Below are 21,043 nucleotides of genomic sequence, written 5' to 3' on the forward strand. Positions count from 1 at the left end.
AAGTTTCTAAAGTTTTAACAAATCTGATGGGCAGAAACAAACGATAATATTACAAAGAAAATGACACAAAACGTCAAAGATGTTGTAGGTTGGTTGCCCCACTTCATTATTTGAGTTGAAAATCTCGCATTGCAGCCTACAAAACATGCATACTTTACTATGAGACACACAAAAAAAAATTTCGGTGGATTAAAGTCGCTCCTTTTTTATATGTCCCTTTCTATCTCTAGGGTTTCTTTTTTTTTTCTTTGTGCTGCTCACTTTTCTCTTTTAGGGTCAAAGTTCGGCATCGCCTCTTGGTTGGTTGTCAGAACCCCGGCCTTAGAGACGGACTTCTAGGTCTCATGAGTAATGATTATGGTGGTGGTGGTGACTTCGTGGGCAGAGGGGAGAGATAGTAAGTACTTGTTTTTTGGTCGACCATGTTGTGCATGCCAAATCTTTGGCGTATCTACAATCTCAAAAATATCGCTCTTGAGTCATGTGTGTCCTCACCGATCTATCCTTTATGATCTAGTGGCCATCATATCGCCGATGATCTTAGTGGCCATCTTATCACCGATAATTTTGTTTATGTGGCCGAGAAATTTTGTCTTACTTTTAATTTTGATTTTGATATAATAAAGGTGATGTTGATTCCACCATTTTAGTTTATATGTTTTCATCATGTAATAATGAAAGTTGTCATTCCACCTTTTTATAGTGGTGGTAGGTTTATCTCGTTAGATTTGATTCTATGCGGTGTTGTGAGTGACCTTAGTGCTATGGGTCTTTTGGTCTCGGTCGACTAGTTTTATCCATTGTTACGCCCTAAAATAGGGGTGACGTGGATACTTGTTTAGAAATTAAACAAGATTAAGAAAGTAATTAAACATTTAATAATGCTAAAATCAATTTCAAAGATAATATATTTAAGAATTTCCAAACAAACCTCACTATTTTAAAGAAATGAAGTTTTAGAAAGAGTGAGTTGGATTTCACAATTCCACAATAAAACAAAGTCAAAGTTCAAAATTAAGTCTCTGGCATCGTGTCAGGTTTCCCCCACAGGAAATCCATATTGTAGCATACATAAACATAAATAGATAATAAATATAGACATCAACCACAGTTTAGGAGAATTTAAGACTAGAATCCATAAAGTTATACATGCCTTAGAAGTATGCGACAAGGAAGGAAGTAAATTACAACTTCTTCACTTCTTGAGTTCGGCTAACGTTACCAGTAGTCACTATCTACTCAGCACTACTTCTAGCTTCGCCTAGGAGGGGTATAATACATTGAAAAGAGAGGAAAAATGAGCGAAATACCCAATAAAATATAAGTTCATAAAACTTTTATCAATTAAAAGAATACACAGTCTAAACTTATCATTTGGAACCAAACATCATTTTAATAAAAAAAAATAAACATAAATTCTAAATTTCATATTACAGTAAGTGATTTATAAAATTATGATAAATCACTTATCTTATCGCAAAACTATAATATCACCACCAAAAAACCCGTACGGATTTCAAGACTTAGTCTTTAAGAATATGATCTCCATATCCTAATTTCAAAGCCATCAGGGATTTCACCGGTTTTTAAAATATCTGATTTTAAAAAAATATCAATTTAAGAAAAACGACACAAACATTAATCCATATAGGTGAGTTTATTTTTAGGTTCCACCGCAAGGTTGCCTACAAAATAATCCATATATCTGTGATTCCGCGAAAACAAAGTAACCAACAGGAAATCTATCATCGTGCCTCTTCGTTACTGGGGTCGCTGCCAATCAGCACTGAAAAAGCTTTTTCAGAGAAAACTGCAAAGAAACTTCGATTTCCGAAACTCAATCTTCAAAAACGGTAAGTTTCGTTCCAGAAACTTCCATTCTGATACTTTTCATCGAACAATAAACCCTAACCCTAATGAAGCGACCGGTCGACGACCCTAGCCTCAACGGCGTCGCAAAGAAGCCGGTGTTCCTCACCAAAGCCCAGCGCGAGCAATTGGCCCTCCAGCGCCGCCAGGAAGAGACCGAGGAGCAGAAACGCCGCCAGCAGCTTTTGCTATCCCAGGCTAGATCTTCTTCTTCCTCCGCCGCCGCCGCCTTTGTTTCCGATTCTCCGGCGAGCAACAATGACTCTCACAAGCCCTCCGATTCCGACCGCCGCGACCGCGACAGGGACCGAGAGAGGGAGAGAGATAGAGATAGGGATAGGGATCGGGACAGGGACAGGGACAGGGACAGGGACAGGGACAGGGAGAGAGATAGGGATCGGTTGGGCCGCGATCGGGACCGTGATTCGGAGAGGAGGAATCGCGAGAAGGAGCGCGAAGAGGAGGTCAAGGGTCGGGACAGGGCGCGCCTGGAGAAATTGGCCGAGCGAGAGCGCGACAAAGAGCTGGACTCGATCAAAGAGCAGTATCTGGGATCGAAGAAGCCGAAGAAGCGGGTTATTAAGCCAAGCGAGAAGTTTCGGTTCTCTTTCGACTGGGAAAACACTGAGGACACTTCTAGGGACATGAATTCCCTGTACCAGAACCCTCACGAGGCTCAGCTTTTGTTTGGACGAGGGTTTCGTGCCGGCATGGACCGCCGGGAGCAGAAGAAGCTCGCGGCGAAGAACGAGAAGGACCTCAGAGAGGAAATTCGCCGGAAGGAGGGGATTGAAGAGGGGCCTGAGGAAGCCGCTGCTCAGAAGCTTAAGGAAGAGGCTGCTGATCTCTATGACACGTTTGACATGAGGGTTGACCGCCATTGGAGCGAGAAGAAGCTTGAAGAGATGACGGAGAGAGATTGGAGGATTTTCCGTGAGGACTTCAATATTTCCTACAAGGGTTCAAGGATTCCTCGCCCTATGAGGAGCTGGGCTGAGAGTAAATTGAGTTCTGAACTGCTAAAAGCCGTGGAGAGAGTTGGCTATAAGAAACCGTCCCCAATTCAGATGGCGGCTATTCCGCTTGGATTGCAGCAGCGTGATGTTATTGGGGTTGCTGAGACTGGTTCCGGTAAGACTGCTGCTTTTGTTCTTCCTATGCTGACCTATATCTCGAGGCTGCCTCCAATGAGCGAAGAGAATGAGGCGGATGGGCCTTATGCTGTGGTGATGGCACCGACTCGTGAATTGGCGCAGCAGATTGAAGAGGAGACTCTTAAATTTGCACATTTCTTGGGCATCAAAGTGGTGTCCATTGTTGGTGGGCAGTCGATTGAGGAGCAGGGGTTCAAGATTAGGCAGGGGTGTGAGGTGGTGATCGCCACTCCGGGGCGTTTGATTGATTGCTTGGAGAGGCGTTATGCGGTTTTAAACCAGTGCAATTATGTGGTTCTTGATGAGGCTGATCGTATGATCGATATGGGGTTTGAGCCTCAGGTCGTTGGTGTCCTGGATGCCATGCCTTCGAGCAATTTGAAGCCAGAAAACGAGGATGAAGAGCTTGATGATAAGAAGATTTACAGAACAACTTACATGTTCAGTGCCACCATGCCTCCTGCTGTGGAGAGGCTTGCTAGGAAATACTTGAGAAATCCTGTTGTGGTCACCATTGGTACTGCTGGGAAAACAACGGATTTGATCACCCAGAATGTGATTATGACCAAGGAGTCTGAGAAATTCACTAGATTGCAGAGATTGCTTGATGAGCTTGGCGACAAGACTGCCATTGTGTTTGTTAATACTAAGAAGAATGCAGACTATGTGGCCAAGAGTTTGGACAAGGCAGGGTATCGTGTGACGACTTTGCACGGCGGGAAATCGCAGGAGCAGAGGGAGATCAGCCTTGAAGGTTTTCGAACCAAGAGATACAATGTCCTTGTTGCTACTGATGTTGCAGGGCGTGGTATTGACATACCTGATGTGGCTTATGTCATCAACTACGATATGCCAGGGAATATCGAAATGTACACTCATCGTATAGGACGTACGGGTCGTGCAGGGAAGACGGGGGTTGCCACAACTTTCTTGACGATGCATGATACCGATGTGTTTTATGATCTCAAGCAAATGCTCATCCAGAGTAACAGTCCTGTGCCGCATGAACTGGCAAAACATGAGGCTTCGAAGTTTAAGCCAGGATCAATTCCAGATAGACCACCTAGACGACATGACACTGTTTTTACTCATTGAGAAATGGTTAGCTTTCAATACTTTTAAATTAGGCTCTAGCTTTAGTGGGTACATGAAGTAAGGAATTGATGCTGGTCTGAATGTGGCAATCGATGCTTTTATTTTTGTTTCAGTGTATTAATGTTGTTCCCTGACTTGATTGCTTTAAGAGTTTATATGGATATTAGTTGAGGAAACCTGTGGCTGACAACTTAGAAGTCTATTTGATCTTAATGTTGACATTCTTTCGTAGCATAAACTTTTGAAGTACTTAGTTGTCTATTTTCTGGTGCCGTCCCATATTTTCTTATGTCATGTGTTATCATCTAAGCAAAAACTAATTTACATTGGACTTGCAAGTTTGCCACGGTGGATCGGTTGCATTTGTATATGATTGTTTATTCAATAGATCCTGATGAAACTGCGCCCTAGAAGTCAATAAAGAGTATGACAGAAATTTATACTGACGTGACTTGGGAATTTTGTTGATACCACTAAGTGATTATTTGAGGAATTTGATCGTAATGCTTTCAGTTATCTAACGTGATTGATATATATATATATATATATGGTTTTCTCCTGGAAATAAAGCCTAATGGGGAAAGCATGCTACTTTAATTTTAAAACGTGACAAACTTCTAAAACAAAGGAGATGGATGAAAAAACTAGCAGTTTCTCTGCCAAGCATTAAAGAGTATTATCTTATGAAACCTTTACACATACTCCATCATTGAATTTCTAGTCTTTGCCAAGATCCCGCAGGATATTGGGTGTGATATTGACATTTTGGTGATGTCATCATAAGGCTGAAGCCCATGAGATGAGCTAAATTAGAAGCGTATTGTATTGAGAGTGAGGGGGAGAAAAAAAAAAAAGCCTCATTGTTCTGTGTAGAGTTGCTCGAGTCTGGTAGTCTTCATCACTTGTCTATGTCCTGTAACCAGGTATGTCAGGTTCAGACCATCTCCAATGCAAATGCTAATGCTAATTATATATTTGACACAAAAAAAAGTATAATATGACATGTTATTTTCATTTTTGCTCAAACATATAATGCAATTTGAAATGTTAAAATCTACGTATAAACTTTTAATTTTTAAAATAAATTTTTTAAAAAATAATTTGAAAAAGCGAAAAATTGTAATGATTAAATGAAAAGAAACAATATCAATCAATAGGAATCAAATGCTAAATTTGCCATATGCCATATTTGGTGAAAAATTTACTCCAAAATATAGCATATGGTAAATTTACCACAACAAAAAATATTGTATTGCACAGTATTTTTTGCACTCAAATGTTAAATTTAACATTGGCACATCAATTATAGCATTACATTAGAGATGCTCACACTTTCACTTAGTCATTTTTATTGGCGTTCTTATGTTTTCTATTTTATTTTTGTGGGAGCAACAGCTTTACCTCGTGGTCTCTAGGGATCTGAAACTAGAAATAAATATGATTCAACATTGTGGTCTATCTTCATGATTGGGAGTAGGAATCCTTGCAGAACACTGTTGTTGATACAATCACCCGTGTAGTTATGTTAATTTAATTGGCTAATTGCTCTATACATCTATTAAGTATAGTATAGGTTCCTTTCTGTAAATAGCCATAGCACTGGTTTTACTGGTTTCACTTTGCTATACACATGAGAACCAATTTTCCCAAAATTGTTCAGTTTGTTGTTTCTTTTTATGCATCATAATTACAGTAATTATTGTTTTTTCACCCTTAGAACGAGATAATTTAGCACATTTATAAAGTGCATCTCAAGTATCAACCTTTATAAAGATTTAAAAGTAAGACGGTCAAACTTGAATAGATTAATCCAAGAAAAGGCATAGGATCCTTATCCTATATATTTTACAATGATAAATATTCCTCAGTCACTAGTAGAGTCAACAAAAGGATCAACTACACAAGCAACATTATGAAGCAACATTATAAAATAAGGACTTGAAATATTGTCGTCTTATAGGATCGGAGGTTCACAGTGATTTTCTCCATTTGCAGGGTGGGGGAAAAAAATGAGCATGAAACAGCAGCTTGAAAATTTTTCTGCGTATTGGAGTTCGATTTAAATTCAATTGGCAGTGAACATAACAGAAAAGAGGGATTACAATGTCAATGCCTTGTTAGGTGGTGGTGTCGGCTTTTTTTTTTAATATATATTTATATATATAAATTTTCCAAAGGACAATGATGCTTTATTTAGGAGATTTTTGTTTGAAGGGTTCGTCTTTGGTTTTGAATCATGATTCGCGGTTATTTATAGTGTTTTCCTCTCACAAAAAATTTAAATTTTAAAAATCAGAATCATAAATCATGTTCTGAATCCATGAACCAAATGTCACTTCTTAAAGTACGAGAAGTTTGATGATCAAATTTATAGTCAGCATTAGAGACACAATATTCTTGATAACATATCAATTTGGTGATTTGGAAAATACACACCAATCTGCAATTCATTGTAACTTTCACGACCTTGATGCTGACAGACACTATCCCTATACATGAACATGGAAATTCCCTGAAGTTGAGGTGTTAATTACTGACAGACATTTGTTGAAGAGCTGTTTTTTACTACATGAGAAAACCTTCAGACCCAGAGAAATACATACAATGTGAGAAATCAGGAAAAGAGAGAGAATACCACAAACATGAAAAGCGGACTCTGATTAGCACAACACGTAACCCAGCGGGTTACTTCTTTTTTAAATCGTTTTTATTATCTCAGTGAATAATTGTTATGTTGTTGCCGAGATCCTCGAGTTTCTTCAGCCGCAATCTCTCGCTTTCATTCACCATCTGACCAAGAAAAAATGCAGAATTCCTAACGTTAATATGATGGATTGTTCTATAATGGAGAAATGTGCTTATATTTTCGAAGGAAAAGAAAATGAATAGTCACCTCAAGTAACTTGGCAACTAGTTGAGTTTTTTCTCTGTTCTTCTCATTATAAGCTTCAACAGCCTCTCTATATTCTCTCTCCTGCAGGCAACAAAAAACTTAAAACAGATTTTTCTTTTATCTTTTAATCTCACAAATGCTCTCAATTCAGGTCTTGACTTTAAAAACATCCCAAATTCATCTAATTTAGCCTTTTTTTTTTTTTTTTTTTTTTTTTTTTTTTTCACTTTTTCACTCTTTTCACCAGTTAGTTGTTAAGAAAAGGATGACATATAAATATGATATTCCGTTAGTAGTGTTATATTCTCTTAACATCATGTACATATTCGGTATTCCATATTCCATTAGTAGAGTGTTATTTTCTATGAACATCACTCAGTCCAGAACCGAAACAAATTGATAGATTGAAATTAAGTCAATGACCAAAGTAAAATTAGAGAAAAATTTAGAGACTATTTGTAGGATTAAAACCTCCTTTTTTTTTTTTGGACTTGCAAAAGAGGAAAAAAAAAAGAAAAAAAGAAAAAAAGAAGCCATTGTAGGGTTGGTTTGGGTTCTAATCATAACAAAGATTCTTAATGAGGCACCTAGGACTGTAGCAGCAATTCCCACTTGTGAATTTAAATTAAAGCAGCTTCTTACATAAACAAACCAACTTAGCTACCAAGGTAATCATGTCATTTGAGAGCAAACACTACTTGGGCGTATAAATGAAGTCAGATTTTATCATACCAACAATTCAGATGATGTAAAGAAAGAACAATATAAATATAAAAGTATTAAGTGTGAAATTATATCGCCCCAAAAGCAGAAGAAAATAAACAGGACACATGAGAAACACAGAAGAGAATGGCAAATGAATATAAAGCTCTTTTCACCTTCTTCTGGCAGCTCTGCCCCAGCGGCTTTAACTCTTTGTTAATCAAATCTATCTTCTTACGAATCATCGATATGTCCTTCCTCATTGGATCTGTGAGTGCTTCGAGCTCCTAAAAGAGTTTTCGGAGTTTCGAATCAATCGTAAACCATTAATAGGCACTTTTTCCATCTTCCAATTATCAACCAAAGTTGCACATAAAGAGAACAGAAGCTTTAGGCTTGTATGAAATACTGCGACTTAGAAGGAGCTAATGTTCATGAAATAAATCTATCTTGCTATCTTACTGTCTTCTGAAAGTTCTAAAAGTCCCAAGTTTCATTCACTAGATTCCGAAAGAACTAAATAAATACGCGATCGCTCAAGATTAAACTACTCATGATCCAGCAAGCAAACAGTGGTGGAGACAGAATTTTTTTTTTCAGTTAGGAAAAATAGGAAGAGGAAAAAGATGATTTATGGTGCTTACGTATAATATATGTATACTAACTAGCATGTTTCTGTCGCAATTAGAGCAATGTGATTCACTTACTTCTCGAATGTCGGCTAAGCGCTTAGTTGCTTGTTCTACTTTTCCGATCTGTGCTTGGACTTTCTCTCTCACCTCCGTCTTCTTCCGCTCGATCTCTTCCTCCTTCGCTCGGAACATAGCCAACGCAGACCTCGAGAGCTCCTCTTCCTTGTCAATATCCTTTGTTGGGCTGCCATTGCTGCTGATCATAATCCCTGAGTTCTTCACTCTTTGCATCTGTTGCTTGCTTGGTGTTGTCATTCTTCTTCCACAATATAATCCTTCAAAACAAATTCTCTTCCTTTCTTTCGTTATGCTCCTTTTTCTTTTCCTCTAAGAATGATGGCTATCTTTCTCCTGTTCAAGGTGGTTAGAAACGAAAGCTGGGCTTAAATAGGTTGTTTGGTAGGAGGGAAAAGTAGAAGGAAGGAAGAAAGTGGAGAGATTTTGGGAGGGAAAATTAAAATGTAGAGCATGTTTGGTTCATGGATTAAAATCATGAGATTAGAATTATTTTTGATTTACGTGTATTTTTTGTGAGAGAAAATACTATAGTGAATCATGAACCATAATTTGAATCAGAGAATAAATCGTCCAACTAAACGGTACAGTAGGTTATTTAGTAGGAGGGAAAAGAGAAATGAAGAGAAAATGTAGTGAAAAATAGTACATGTGGGTCTCACTATTTTTCTTCTTTCCACAAATGGGCGGAAAATGAGATGGAAAATGGGAACAACTAATTAAAGTGAGTAAAGTTACTAAACTACCATTTTCTCTATCAACATTCAAACAAAAAATTTAAAGGTATAAAAGTAATTTACGAGTAATATTTTTTCTTTTCTCACAATTTAACTTCCAATACCAAACAAGTGAAGGTAAGCTCATTTTCTTTCCATCTTCTCATACCAAACAACATAAAAGAAAATCAATTTTCTTTCCATCATTGCTATTTTTCATCTCTTCCATATTTCATTTCTATCTTATTTTCTTTCATTCCTACCAAACATAGCTTTAAAGCTATGAAGCCCAACTTACTTTACAGCAACAAAAATATATTATCACAATTAGCTTTTGAAATGACCTAAAGTTGAAAAAGGGTAGATTTTTTTTTTACCATTGTTGAATGAAGACCAACTCGAAAACTCTCAATGACCTTCTTTCCACCTTTACTCAAACGCTTACTTGATGACCACCCATTGAAGAAATAATTTGCAGTGAACTTTAATCTTTTTCTGTAGAGAAATATTATTGGCAATGTATGATTGAGTATTTTTTTTACATACAATTTGCTCCTTAATACTTGATGTAGGATCTAACATGGGCCTCATTTTGTTAGCTAGATTGATATTTTCTCAAGGTTAGGTATACAGGCAAATTCAGCCAACTACTGTATGTAAAGCTAACGTTTAGTTCATGGATTAGAATCACGAGATTATAACAATTTTTGATTTAAGTGTATTTTTTATGAGAGAAAACACTATAGCGAACTATGAACCATGATTCAAATCATGGTATGAATTTTCTTACCAAAAGTCTCATAAATGTTTTTATTATTTATTATATTGCCACTACTTTGTGTAGTTATGAAGAAATACATAATTCTTTAGGCAACAGATCGTTTACTAGTTCTAAATCTTCAATTTGGTATGAACGGGGAATTTTTATTGGGAGAAGATTTTCTAGCATCATACCAAAATACGATAATTTGTACACTTTATATAACAACTTACAAATTTCGAACACTGTATTGGTATAAGTTATGATAGATTTATGAATTTTAAAAGAATTAATAATTTGCACATTTGAACGATATACTTGAGAACTTTGAATGTTGAAATTATAAAAATTGCGAGAAATGAATGTGTTGTAAATGCAATATAAAACGAGCTGGTATAAATGTAATTATAATAAATTACAATCGGTTGGAATGTCCAAAAGGCTATTAATGATTATATATTATTTTCTCATGTACAAAGGTGCTTGGGATGAATGATTTTTTTTTTTTTTTGAGGTGGAGTGAACAGTAAGGGCTTACCTACCAATATGGGGAGGAGGCTTAGAGGACAAGACAGAGTAGGAGAGATGGGAAGCAGCTAAGATAGCTGCCTTTATGACATATCATTGGTTCTTCCAGCTTGTGTTTGGAAGAGAGAATCTCCACTTTTCACTTAGAATACGTTTGGTTCATAGATTAGAATCATGAGATTAAAATTATTTTTGATTTACATGTATTTTTTATGAGAGAAAACACTGTAACGAACCATGAATCATGATTCGAATCAGGGTACGAATTCCCTTACCAAACGTCCCCAATTTTGCTTCCTTCTCTTTTAAAACACTTAGTTCGCTTCACTAGGGATTTGTTTAGTTCACGTGTTCAAGTCAGTGATTCTGATTTATTAGCTGAAATTTTGTAAGAGAAGAAGTTTTTGAATTCAAATTCTTTATTAGATGAAAAACACTGTAACATACCAAAATTTTAAGTTCAAGTATATGTACCTAAGGTATTGTTTACCCCAAATTATTGCAAAAAGCATAATTCATGGAATCATGGGAATTTACTTATAATATATAGGGCTTTCAAGATTCTATTCTAAAATATACTTTTGAGTTTCCACTCTGCCCAGGAATGCAATTTCGAGGCCTACGGATAAATTTCTAACCTGCCCAAAATAGAATTCATGAAACATTCTTTAAGTTTATGGTCATCACAATGTAGAAGACTTGGGACCATATGCATGGGCTTTTTTTTATTATTATTTTTTCATACTATAAAAAGTTAAAAAAAATGTTCCATGCTAAAGAGCAAATACTTTCCAGAATGACATCGGGTCCTGATCTTTTATTCAAATTTGATAAGCAAATTGCTGCATATTATAACTTTTTTTTTTAGTTATTTGATGTTTTTTTAACTTTTCTTCACACTTTTCTTGGCATGGCCAGACATCATTATGTGTTTTTAGGCCCACTTTGATATTGCATTGAGAAAATACTTTGAGTCAGGTCCGTTTATTTCATCGATTCGAGTTTAAAATTAGAGTTTTACTACAGTAAAATATTCTTAGAAACAATCACATTTAACTTTTTATTATAATAAAAAGTTATCACATAAAGTCACATTTTAACTCAAATTAAAAACTCGAATCAGCGAACTAAACGGGCCCTCAATTTGAGGGGCAAAAGATTAAGAAATAATTTATGAAGTTGCTGCACACTGCAAGAATTTGAGTAGCATGATCAGCCAAGTGGTGGCAGATATTTTATCCATTGATTCGGATCACTATGGCTAACGTCCCAAAATTATGCACGTCTTGTGAGGTCATAGGTTTTGCGGAAAAATAAAAAGGAAAAAAAGCCAAAAGTACCACTCAAGATGATAAAAAAATACTATTTATACCACATCACTTGAAAATAAATAATTTCCATTCAATTAATAAGAAGAAAATAAAAGATCACAATGACACTTAATTATTTAAAATAAAATTAATAATAGATTTTCAAAAAACCATAGCAAATTATGTACTTTTGTCAATTCTGTTTCTGTTGTGTGTGATGACCGGACTTGTAAGCAACAAAAAGGAAATGGAGATAAATACCTCATTAAATTGTATGAGTCTTGATTTTTATTTCTCATTCGTAATTAATTAAAAAAGATATTAATTAAGAATAAGAGATAAAAATATAAATCAATGAGCTATTAAGAGTAAGTTCAGTAATTTTCTAGTGACACAACATCAAAGATAGCAGGTTTAAGCCCCGTTCATTTCACCGATTCGAGTTTAGAATTTAAGTTTTGTTACAGTAGAAAACTCTCAAAAATAGTCACATCTAACTTTTTTACTACAGTAAAAACTCTCAAATAAAGTCACATCTCAACTCGAATTAACGAACTAAACAGGCCCTTAGAACGTGCAAACTTAAGAAACGCCCTGTTGAAAGTTGTTACACGACAGGATTTGAGTTGGTACAAAGCCAAGAATCTATCCTCTCACCTCAATAGACCTCATAAATTCCCTTCTAGATCAAGGCTAGGTCAAGCTTAAAATTGTCCTGTGAAACTTGGGTATTTTCTTCTCAAATCTCCTTTATTCTAATTTTCATCAAATAAAATATTTGACTTACACATTCTTATTTGCCAACAATAATTCACACTTATTATCCTTTCCATACAAGAAAAGAAGTTCCAATCTACGAAATAAATGGTCCATGCAATAAGTCTTATCATTTTCAGGTGATTCTCCCGCATTAAGTTTTCATAATCAATTCTTGTGGGCAAAGAACTTGACAGACCTTACTATAGCTCGATTCTTTGAATAAATAGACTCATTTTCCCTCCTAGTGTTTTTCTCACTGTGTTTTGACCAGGACGTTTTAATGAGGGATATTTAAAAGTTAATTAACAAGGTGTGAGCCCTCACTTAATTCTTTGGGATTATTTTCAGCTGTTATGCATGTGATTTCCAAAGAGGGGGTGACGGTGGATCCTGCAAAGATTGAAGCTGTTAGCAATTAGAAAAGACCAACCAATGTAAGTAAGATCAGAAGTTTTCTTAGTCTAGCCGGATATTACCGAAAAATTGTAGCAAATTTTTCGAAGCTTGCCATGCCACTTACGACGCTTACCCGAAAAGGGAAGAAGTTTGAATGGACGGAAGACTGTGATAAGAGCTTTCAAGAGTTAAAGAGGAGACTCACCAGTGCCCTGATCTTGACCATTCCAGAAGGGGACGCCAACTCCTCACAGATCGTCACAGTTATCTTAACTTTCAAACATTTACCTCTTAAAGAATGCGAAAAAAATAGTTAAGCTTGAAACACTTTACTTTGAATGACTTAAAGAAAAGCCTAACTTTTTTTTTTTTTTGTAAAAAACATATTATCTTTAAAATTTTTTAACTTCCTCAAAGAAAAATAAAATAACCTTTCGGTTCAACTTAATTATTAAAATCTATGCCGTGAAATAAACTTAAAAAAAAAAGAAGTCTAAAATATTCTTCAAATCAAAACTATCATAAACCAAAGTTTCAAAACAATAAAAATGAAAACTAAAATCCTTGTTTAACATTAAACACTTTTATCCCATGATCGTTTCTCCCGTTTTCTTATCACGCATAGCTCGCATCCGCCCCAATATTCTCCATGGCTACATCTTACCCTTTCGATTGTCTGCAACATGAAATAACTTATATAAGCAAGGGTTTAGTAAGACACTTAATTCTTACAAATGTAAATTAACATTTTTATTCATCAACAATAAATGCGTCATCATGAGAATAATTATTTTTGAACATATTTTAAACTTTAAAATCCATCATATATTGGGTCCGACGTTGTACCATCATAGCGCGCTAGCCACGGAAAGTATGGGATAGCAAATCCCATACCAACCGTGGCAATAAGACCGCTCACCGGTCACCATCAAGGGTGTACAACGCCATTTAAAAACATAAAAATACATATATACATTTTTCTTCAAACGTCATCATATGAAATGTTAAAGGTGTCATAACATCATCATAAATATCAAAATCATATACTTCTCAATTCTTCAATTCATGTTGCAGGTGAGAGTGTAGTTACTTGAGTGCCTTACTTAACTTTTTTAAATTTCACAACGGTGACGCGACGAATGAGGTCCTCGGGTGCTCGCCTCTAGAACCGTTCATGCCATAAATCATAAATAAGATTACTAAAGAACCTTAACAACTCATCAAATACATTAATCACGTTAAAACAACGTTTAATATACCATTCCCACCAATCATTAATATCAAGACATAAAAACCCACTGATTACACAAAACCACAAAACTTAACAAAAACTGGCAGCCTGACCTTTACTCATTTAAAAACTCATAACAATTCACATAGAACTCCAAATGACCTGAAACTAATTTTAAATTAAAGTAGACATCTAGAGCTTTCCAACGGTATCTAATTTACTAAAAACGGAGTTCATTTACTCCCTGAAACCCCGTTTTAAAATCAGACATGAAACCTGAAAAATTCCAGCACTCAAACTAGAACAAAAATTCACTAAAAATTCTATAAAATACAAAACCATCATCCTCAACATGTATAAACAACACTCCGTCTATTATTCAACCTTATGACATATTTCTAATACACAGAACATATAAGTATGCATGCAATCACTCTTAGACACGTCCAAAATTTTTGACTTCTTAAACTAGGGTGCAATAAGGCCAATGAAATAAGACATCCTAGCATTAGATACAATATGTATACAAGTCTATAAATGATTCCTCTAAATATAATCGACAATTTGAAAATGACTAATTAAATAAATAAGAATACAGAGGTCTGAAAATGATTAAAAAGAAAACAAACATAGCCACCCATCCACCCATATACGTAATACCATAAGCAACATAGCAGTGGTATAGCCTCACTCAAACATCATCTCATGTCTCTCCTCTTTCTCAAATAAAAACCATCATTGACAATCAAATCCGTACCCTTAAAGAATTCGAAACTAAAAGAATAAATAATAAGAGGAATCATACCTTAACGATTTCTTTTATCTTGATTGCTAAGAGAATTCAAAAGAAAGATTAAGAGATGAGCTTGATGGCTGATTATGGAGGTTCTCTTGTGATATATATATATATATTTTTTTTGTCGTGATAGAGAGGATGAGGGAGAGAGAGACGTGAAAGAGGTATGGAGAAAGGATTAGGAAACTGAAAAAAAAGATAGAGCTGGCTGCTTAAAAGAATAAGATTTTCATTGGTCAACATGTACATAAAGAGAAATTACTTACAATTTGATTCCAAATGAATTTTGGGATTAACTCGAATGTTAATTGGTTTAATTTGGGTGATTATAGGCTGTCATTGAGGTGGAAAACGAATTGCAAATCATGATCAAAGTTTCGTTATACTGTCATTAACTCAAAAGACATAAAGCAATTCCTCACCCTTAGCTATCCGGCATAGAATCAATTATCAACAATAAAGTACAATAACTTACCTATGGTTGACTATTGATGTTTATGTATATATATACATATATATATATATATATATTTATAAATCTATAAATATAAAATTGAACGTGTAAGTATGTTTGTTTCTTAAGATAACATATAACCAATTTGTATTTAAAACTTGACATATATATCTAATATGTATTTTGTAATAATATATATATGTGTAAATCTATTAATAGTATTAAATCAACATACATATCCATCAAATCTTCATATAAAATTTAACAGCTTGGCATGAACTTGTTCTTACACCACGAGTCATCGTCGCGTTCACCTGTAGAAATAACTCAAAGTGATGTTAGAATTCACTAAATATAATACCATAAGATTATTCAAGTTAATTCCTAACGTCTATTTCTAGGAATTTTGTTAGTTAGAAAAATGGGTGTTACAGTTATGTAGTTTTTTTTGTTTGTTTTATGATATCCTTGGGAGTTTTATTTTCCCTTTTCCTTAAAATTTTGTTGGTTTTTTCTTTCATGAATAATATTTAGGGATGGACTTAGTATGAGATATAATTATTTTCTGTAGGTATCAATCTAATTGTGATGTTATGTGCTACCCTAATGCTAGTTGGCATTCTTTTTTCCACATTACACATAAATTACATATCTTGGCACCGTGGTGGGAGCGCTTACGTTTGCACCCGGGGTCCAGGGTTCGAATCCCGGAAACGGCATTTCCTTCGGGGGAGTAAGGCCGTGTACATATGAGATTGAGCTTTCCCCCGAACCTGTCATAGTACGGGAGCCTCTTTGGCACTGGAGTCCACCTTTTACACATAAATTACATACCCATGAGCGCTCATATAATTGCTCTGATCTTCACCATCCACCTTTGATACTGGTGAAAATGTCGGCACGGTGATGCGACGATGACCTCCGGCAAACTTTGTCGGTGTTGGTGGCTTCTCAACGGCAAGCAGATCTGAAAGGAAGAAACACTCAAGACTTTGGCTCGGAAAAGAACACCCCTTGACTAATAATCCCACCATTTTTGGGAGGATTATTGGTCCCACAGATTTTGGAGACTATTTTCTTGTCAATGGATAAATTGTCCGGTCAATGTTTGGTACCAAACATGAGACTGGGATTAATAGTCCCAATCCTATCGGCAGCAATGCAATCTGATCATGAACTTTAACCGTCAGCTTGCTTTTTGTCCTGCACAAGAGGCAATGTGAACCTTAGTTCTAGTGTTACCACACAATTTTACTCGGCATACTCCTAGAAATAAACCATAGATGTAATAAAATAACACATCAATAGCCAGTATTCTAATTTCCTAAAAAGTAGACCCTTTATAATATCATTTGTAGTCAAGTATAAAAACTATTAGATTCGACAAAGTATTTAAGCTAAATAAGACCGCAAAATTGCAAAATGTGATTCATAAAAGATTTACTTATTTATATGAATGATCCAATAAAAAGACTGAACTGTTATGTTAACACTTATCATGAAATGTTCAACAAAGTTTTGAGATTAGACTAATTAAAAGCATAATATGTTTACTATTCGTGAATGTATTATAAACAGGGGACTAGAAAACATGATCTGCGCAAATTTTTAGTTCCAATCTAATAAATTCATAAAATCGAAATCTATGGACTCAGATCTCCTGTCCAATTTTAGTGTCTCAATTGGTGTCTAACTAATCATATCACGTCATGTCATGTAAAAATTTTGAATTGCTTTTTAACTAACTCTTTCGTGCTTCCCATGATGTGGTGTGATTTGATTGGTTGGACACTATTTAAGACACTAAAATTTAGACAGAGGACTTGGATCTGAAATCTATCAAGATGAAACATAACGTAGGACGGTGAAACCACCTTCCATACCGTCTTCCTGAACGTCGTCATAGAATCTCATAAGTTATGAGAACTTCGTTACTATTAAACAACAACAAGAAAAAAAAAAAAGAGAGATAACGAAAGCATGAACCAATAATCTCGAAGCCAAAAACATGCAATTAAAACAAAACTCTAAACGAGATGAGATCAAATGTATCAATAATTGTTCGTTCTATTTTGCAACGAATCATCTAAAGTGTTTTTACTCCACTAATCATAAACCACTACATGCCATTATAATCCCTTGAAAATGAATGCAACATCAAAAATAAGTATAATTATTTTCAAGTAAAAATAAAAATAATTAAGCGGAAATTGGGATATATGTATGTATATATAACTGCCAATGAAAATTGGACAAAAGGTAAAATGTTTGTTTTGAACAAGGATGAAAATATCGATATTTTCACGGAAATTTCCGTATTTTGGAAGTATTGATATGAAAATAGGGGGTGTAGTATCTTTTCCACTGAATATCTTGAAATTTCCACAGATATTTCTGTAAATATCGATATTTTCACAAAAATTTCCATTTCTGAGTAAAATGTAGTGTTAAATGACCGAATATTGTGGAAATTTTACATAAATTTCACGAAAATATCAGTAAAAATTTCCACAGAAAGTTCCGCAGCTTTATATATATATATATATATATATATATCTTATTTTACTTTTTTTAAAAAATCTAAAAAATATGGCATGTTCAAAATTATATAAGGAACTATTCAAACTCCATGTCTTGGTATCAATATTGTTTAAACTAAGAATGTGTTCAAAATACCTTCCAACATCCTAGAAGCTTTTTTTTATGTTGATAATTTATCATCATGTATGAAACTATATATGTATGGTATATGTATTATGTTGACTTTCAGCTACTTTACTTAATTTGTGCACGTGTGCTTAGTATTTTTGGTGTTATGATCACACTTTACCTTGCATATTTATCAAATAATTGGTATTTTGATTGAGAGTTTCATCTAATTAATGTATTATTATCTGTTTTAAGGTTTTTAAAATCCCATTTGAAAATAGAGTGTTTAGTATGAATTTTCATTTTTTACGTCAATTTCCATCGATATCAATATTTCCGTCGATATTTCCGTAAAATTTAAGTACCGATATCGATATTTTCATCCTTGGTTTTGAACAACTAATGCATGAAAGTGAACAGGAAAAAAAATGTTGAAATTTAAAATACTGAGAGTGTTAACTATTGGCTCTGCTGCCATTTCAATAGAATAAGAAATAATGGTGTACGGAACTCAACCAATTTAATGTTAACACATTCACAAAAAGAAGCTTATAAGCAAAGTGTTCCAGACATTGAAGTGTATTTTGATGAAGGCTTTTCTTACCTTATGTTGTTCAAATATGGACTCTTCTCCAACATCTGCTTTGCAACGCTTTAAAACTGTTCAGAGAGTTTTTGAAGATCCTGTTTTGAATTCTGTCCAAAATCGTTGTAGTCCTCTTTCGGTCGATTTGGCATATTCATGAAGGTCCTCTTCAGAAGACAGAAAAGTTGTCAAAGCCCTCTTCTTCTTCAAAGTCATTGTCGGGATCTTCTCCAGGGTCTTCTAATTTTGGATCTTCTTCAAGATATAAATATATGTTAGAGACTATAATATGTCGAAATGGAAACAAATTTGTATTGTATAGTCTTGCTGATTCATGACGTGTTTTTTTTTTTGGCCATATAAATTGTCTTTTTTTTTTTTTTTTGTCTATCGTCCAAATTTGGATATGGCGTTCTCTTGAGCATTGCAGACTAAATCCTATTCAACCACTTTTCCTAAAAGGGTCCGGAATAGGTTCTCAAAAACAAAAACGAAGGTATTAAGAAAAAGGGAAAAGAAAGCTTTCATTCATGTTAATTATTGATCGTTAGTTACACGAGATTCAATCGAAAGTAAACCACCGTAGCAAACAAACCAAATGTTAGAAGTCAACAAGGAAACGATCGAGATTTAAAGAAAACCAAGTAGGACAATTAAGGGCATTGCCTTACAGAATTCAGGGGCATGAAAAAACAATTCTACTCGTGATGCCTGGTGACTTGTTAGGTTTGTCCCACTAAAAAATGTAACTAAATTAAGGTAAGCAAAACTCGAAATGACACGATGAATGAAAACTCGTACCTTCTCTGAACAATTGCTGAATTGCTATGCCTAGGTTGATCTCCCAGAGTTCTTGCATGCTGGAATGAAAATCATCCTTCCACAACTCTTGTATAGGCCTAGCTTGCTCCAAGTCCTCAAAATAACCTTTTATATTCCAAAAGTTCTGAGCCCGAATATACCGGTCATTTATTCTTGTGATTATTTTGTCGAGCTTAGGGACGATGGCCCCACAAGAGAAACTCTTCAACTCGGGGCATTGAGTTACAATCAATCTTTTTAACTTCGGAAATCCCATTACACAATCACCCAAATGGAAGCTAGTGAGGCTTGGTAAGCTATGCAGTTCCAACATTTCCAATTGTTTGAACGTAATTTCACATGCCCCATCAAGATCATCTCCCTCATTTGCAATTACTTGAGTCATCATTTGGCACTCGCTTATGCTCATACTTTTCAGTCGTGCCAAACTTCTAGCAGTTGAGAAACTCAACAAATACACCATTCCGCTGCATATCGACACTCTTAGCCTCGTCAAATTTGAGAACGAAATGGAAGGCGGTGCTAATATCATCAATTTCGCACACATCCCTACATCCAAAGTCTCCAACTTTTGGAAGACTTCGCATAGGTGGAAGTTCTCAAATGAGTGAGTCAACGGGATTTCATCTCCTATTGTTGGGGATGCCACATTACGGAGACTCTTCACCTCAGGGCACTGCATCACAACAACTGTTTTCAATTTTGGAAATCTTACAGTAAATTTACCCGAATGGAAGCTAGAGAGTCTCGGTAACTTATGAAGTGCCAAAGTTTCCAATTGTTCAAAAACAATTTCCCCTGTATCACTGTCACACCATTCACTTGAAATTACTTCCTGCATTCTTTGGCATTTAATTATGCTCAATGTCTGCAGTCGCGACAAATATCTCGCTGTTGAACAACTCAACAAACTTACCATCCCATTGCATGCTGCTATTCTCAGAATTGTCACATTTTGAAAACACATGGAAAATGGTATCAAGTTTGTTAAGCTGTCACATCTCCGTACAAATAGAATCTCCAAACCGTGGAAAGCTATGCATGAATGAGAGCTCTCCAACGGTTGCATCAATGGAAGTTCTCCCACAAGTGACATCGATGCCATACAACAGAAATTCTGCATATTAGGGCACTCTACCACAACCACTTTTCTCAATCTAGGAAATCTCATGCTAGAAATCCCAGAATAAAAGCTAGAGAGGCTTGGTAATCTATAAAGTTCCATAACTTCTAATTGATTGAAAATAATTTCAAGCGACTCCGCACCAGCAGGACCTCCATCATTTGAAACTATTTCAGTCATCATTTGGCATTCATCTATGCTTATTTTTTGAAGTCTTTCTAGACTTCTGGCTACAGAGAAACTAAATAAGTTGATCATTCCATGACATCTTGACACACTTAGAGACGTCAAATTTGGGAAAGATACGGAGGACGGCACTACGTTCTTTAAACTGTCACGTCTCCATACGAGTAGATCTTCTAGATTCTGAAAGACTTCTCGTGGGTGGGAGTTCTCCTCAAATAAGTGCATCAATGTGGGACTTGCATGTAGATGTAATGATTTTATGCGTGAAAACAAAACATCACAAGTTTCTTCCAAGTTCAACTCTTTC

The 21,043-nt window shown here is 35.2% G+C and overlaps 4 protein-coding genes across 10 annotated transcripts in view; 1 reads left to right on the forward strand and 3 right to left on the reverse strand.

Annotated features, from left to right (window-relative positions):
- Positions 1-1,692: 1,692 nt before the first annotated feature.
- LOC21392334 (DEAD-box ATP-dependent RNA helicase 21) lies at positions 1,693-6,337 on the forward strand. 5 transcript variants are annotated; one of them, XR_002901918.1, is made up of 3 exons: positions 1,693-4,124; positions 4,860-5,041; positions 6,114-6,337. XR_002901918.1 is itself a non-coding variant. In XM_024163493.1 (2 exons), the coding sequence occupies exon 1, from the start codon at positions 1,917-1,919 to the stop codon at positions 4,116-4,118; it is 2,202 nt and encodes a 733-aa protein (XP_024019261.1). In that variant the 5' UTR covers positions 1,693-1,916; the 3' UTR covers positions 4,119-4,124; positions 6,114-6,334. The 5 variants fall into 5 exon arrangements, 2 of the variants coding, with proteins under 2 accessions (XP_024019261.1, XP_010093203.1); XR_002901920.1 differs by having other exon boundaries at positions 4,903-5,041; positions 6,114-6,336; XR_002901919.1 differs by lacking the exon at positions 6,114-6,337 and adding an exon at positions 5,514-5,525.
- A 496-nt stretch (positions 6,338-6,833) lies between these two features.
- LOC21392335 (syncoilin) lies at positions 6,834-8,652 on the reverse strand. Its single transcript, XM_010094902.2, has 4 exons — positions 8,421-8,652; positions 7,890-8,000; positions 7,012-7,092; positions 6,834-6,908 (listed from the first exon to the last, which is right to left on the reverse strand). The coding sequence occupies exons 1-4, from the start codon at positions 8,634-8,636 to the stop codon at positions 6,834-6,836; spliced, it is 483 nt and encodes a 160-aa protein (XP_010093204.2). The 5' UTR covers positions 8,637-8,652.
- A 4,809-nt stretch (positions 8,653-13,461) lies between these two features.
- Positions 13,462-21,019, reverse strand: LOC21392336. Of its 3 annotated transcripts, none has more exons than XM_024163490.1 (4): positions 19,407-21,019; positions 18,624-18,857; positions 16,049-16,573; positions 13,462-13,565 (listed from the first exon to the last, which is right to left on the reverse strand). In XM_024163490.1, exons 1-2 carry the CDS (start codon positions 20,959-20,961, stop codon positions 18,775-18,777), a joined length of 1,638 nt encoding a protein of 545 aa, XP_024019258.1. In that variant the 5' UTR covers positions 20,962-21,019; the 3' UTR covers positions 13,462-13,565; positions 16,049-16,573; positions 18,624-18,774. The 3 variants fall into 3 exon arrangements, with proteins under 3 accessions (XP_024019258.1, XP_024019255.1, XP_024019256.1); XM_024163487.1 differs by having other exon boundaries at positions 18,624-18,860; XM_024163488.1 differs by lacking the exon at positions 13,462-13,565 and adding an exon at positions 15,628-15,684 and having other exon boundaries at positions 18,624-18,860.
- LOC21392337 (disease resistance protein At4g27190) overlaps positions 20,961-21,043 on the reverse strand; it is a 7,976-nt gene continuing 7,893 nt past the window's right edge. The window contains exon 7 of the mRNA XM_024163519.1: positions 20,961-20,971. Coding sequence (XP_024019287.1) covers positions 20,961-20,971 — 11 coding nt within the window. The remainder of the gene's footprint in view (positions 20,972-21,043) is intronic.

The sequence above is a fragment of the Morus notabilis genome, unplaced genomic scaffold (genome assembly GCF_000414095.1).
Source record: "Morus notabilis unplaced genomic scaffold, ASM41409v2 Scaffold507, whole genome shotgun sequence".
NCBI lineage: Eukaryota > Viridiplantae > Streptophyta > Magnoliopsida > Rosales > Moraceae > Morus > Morus notabilis.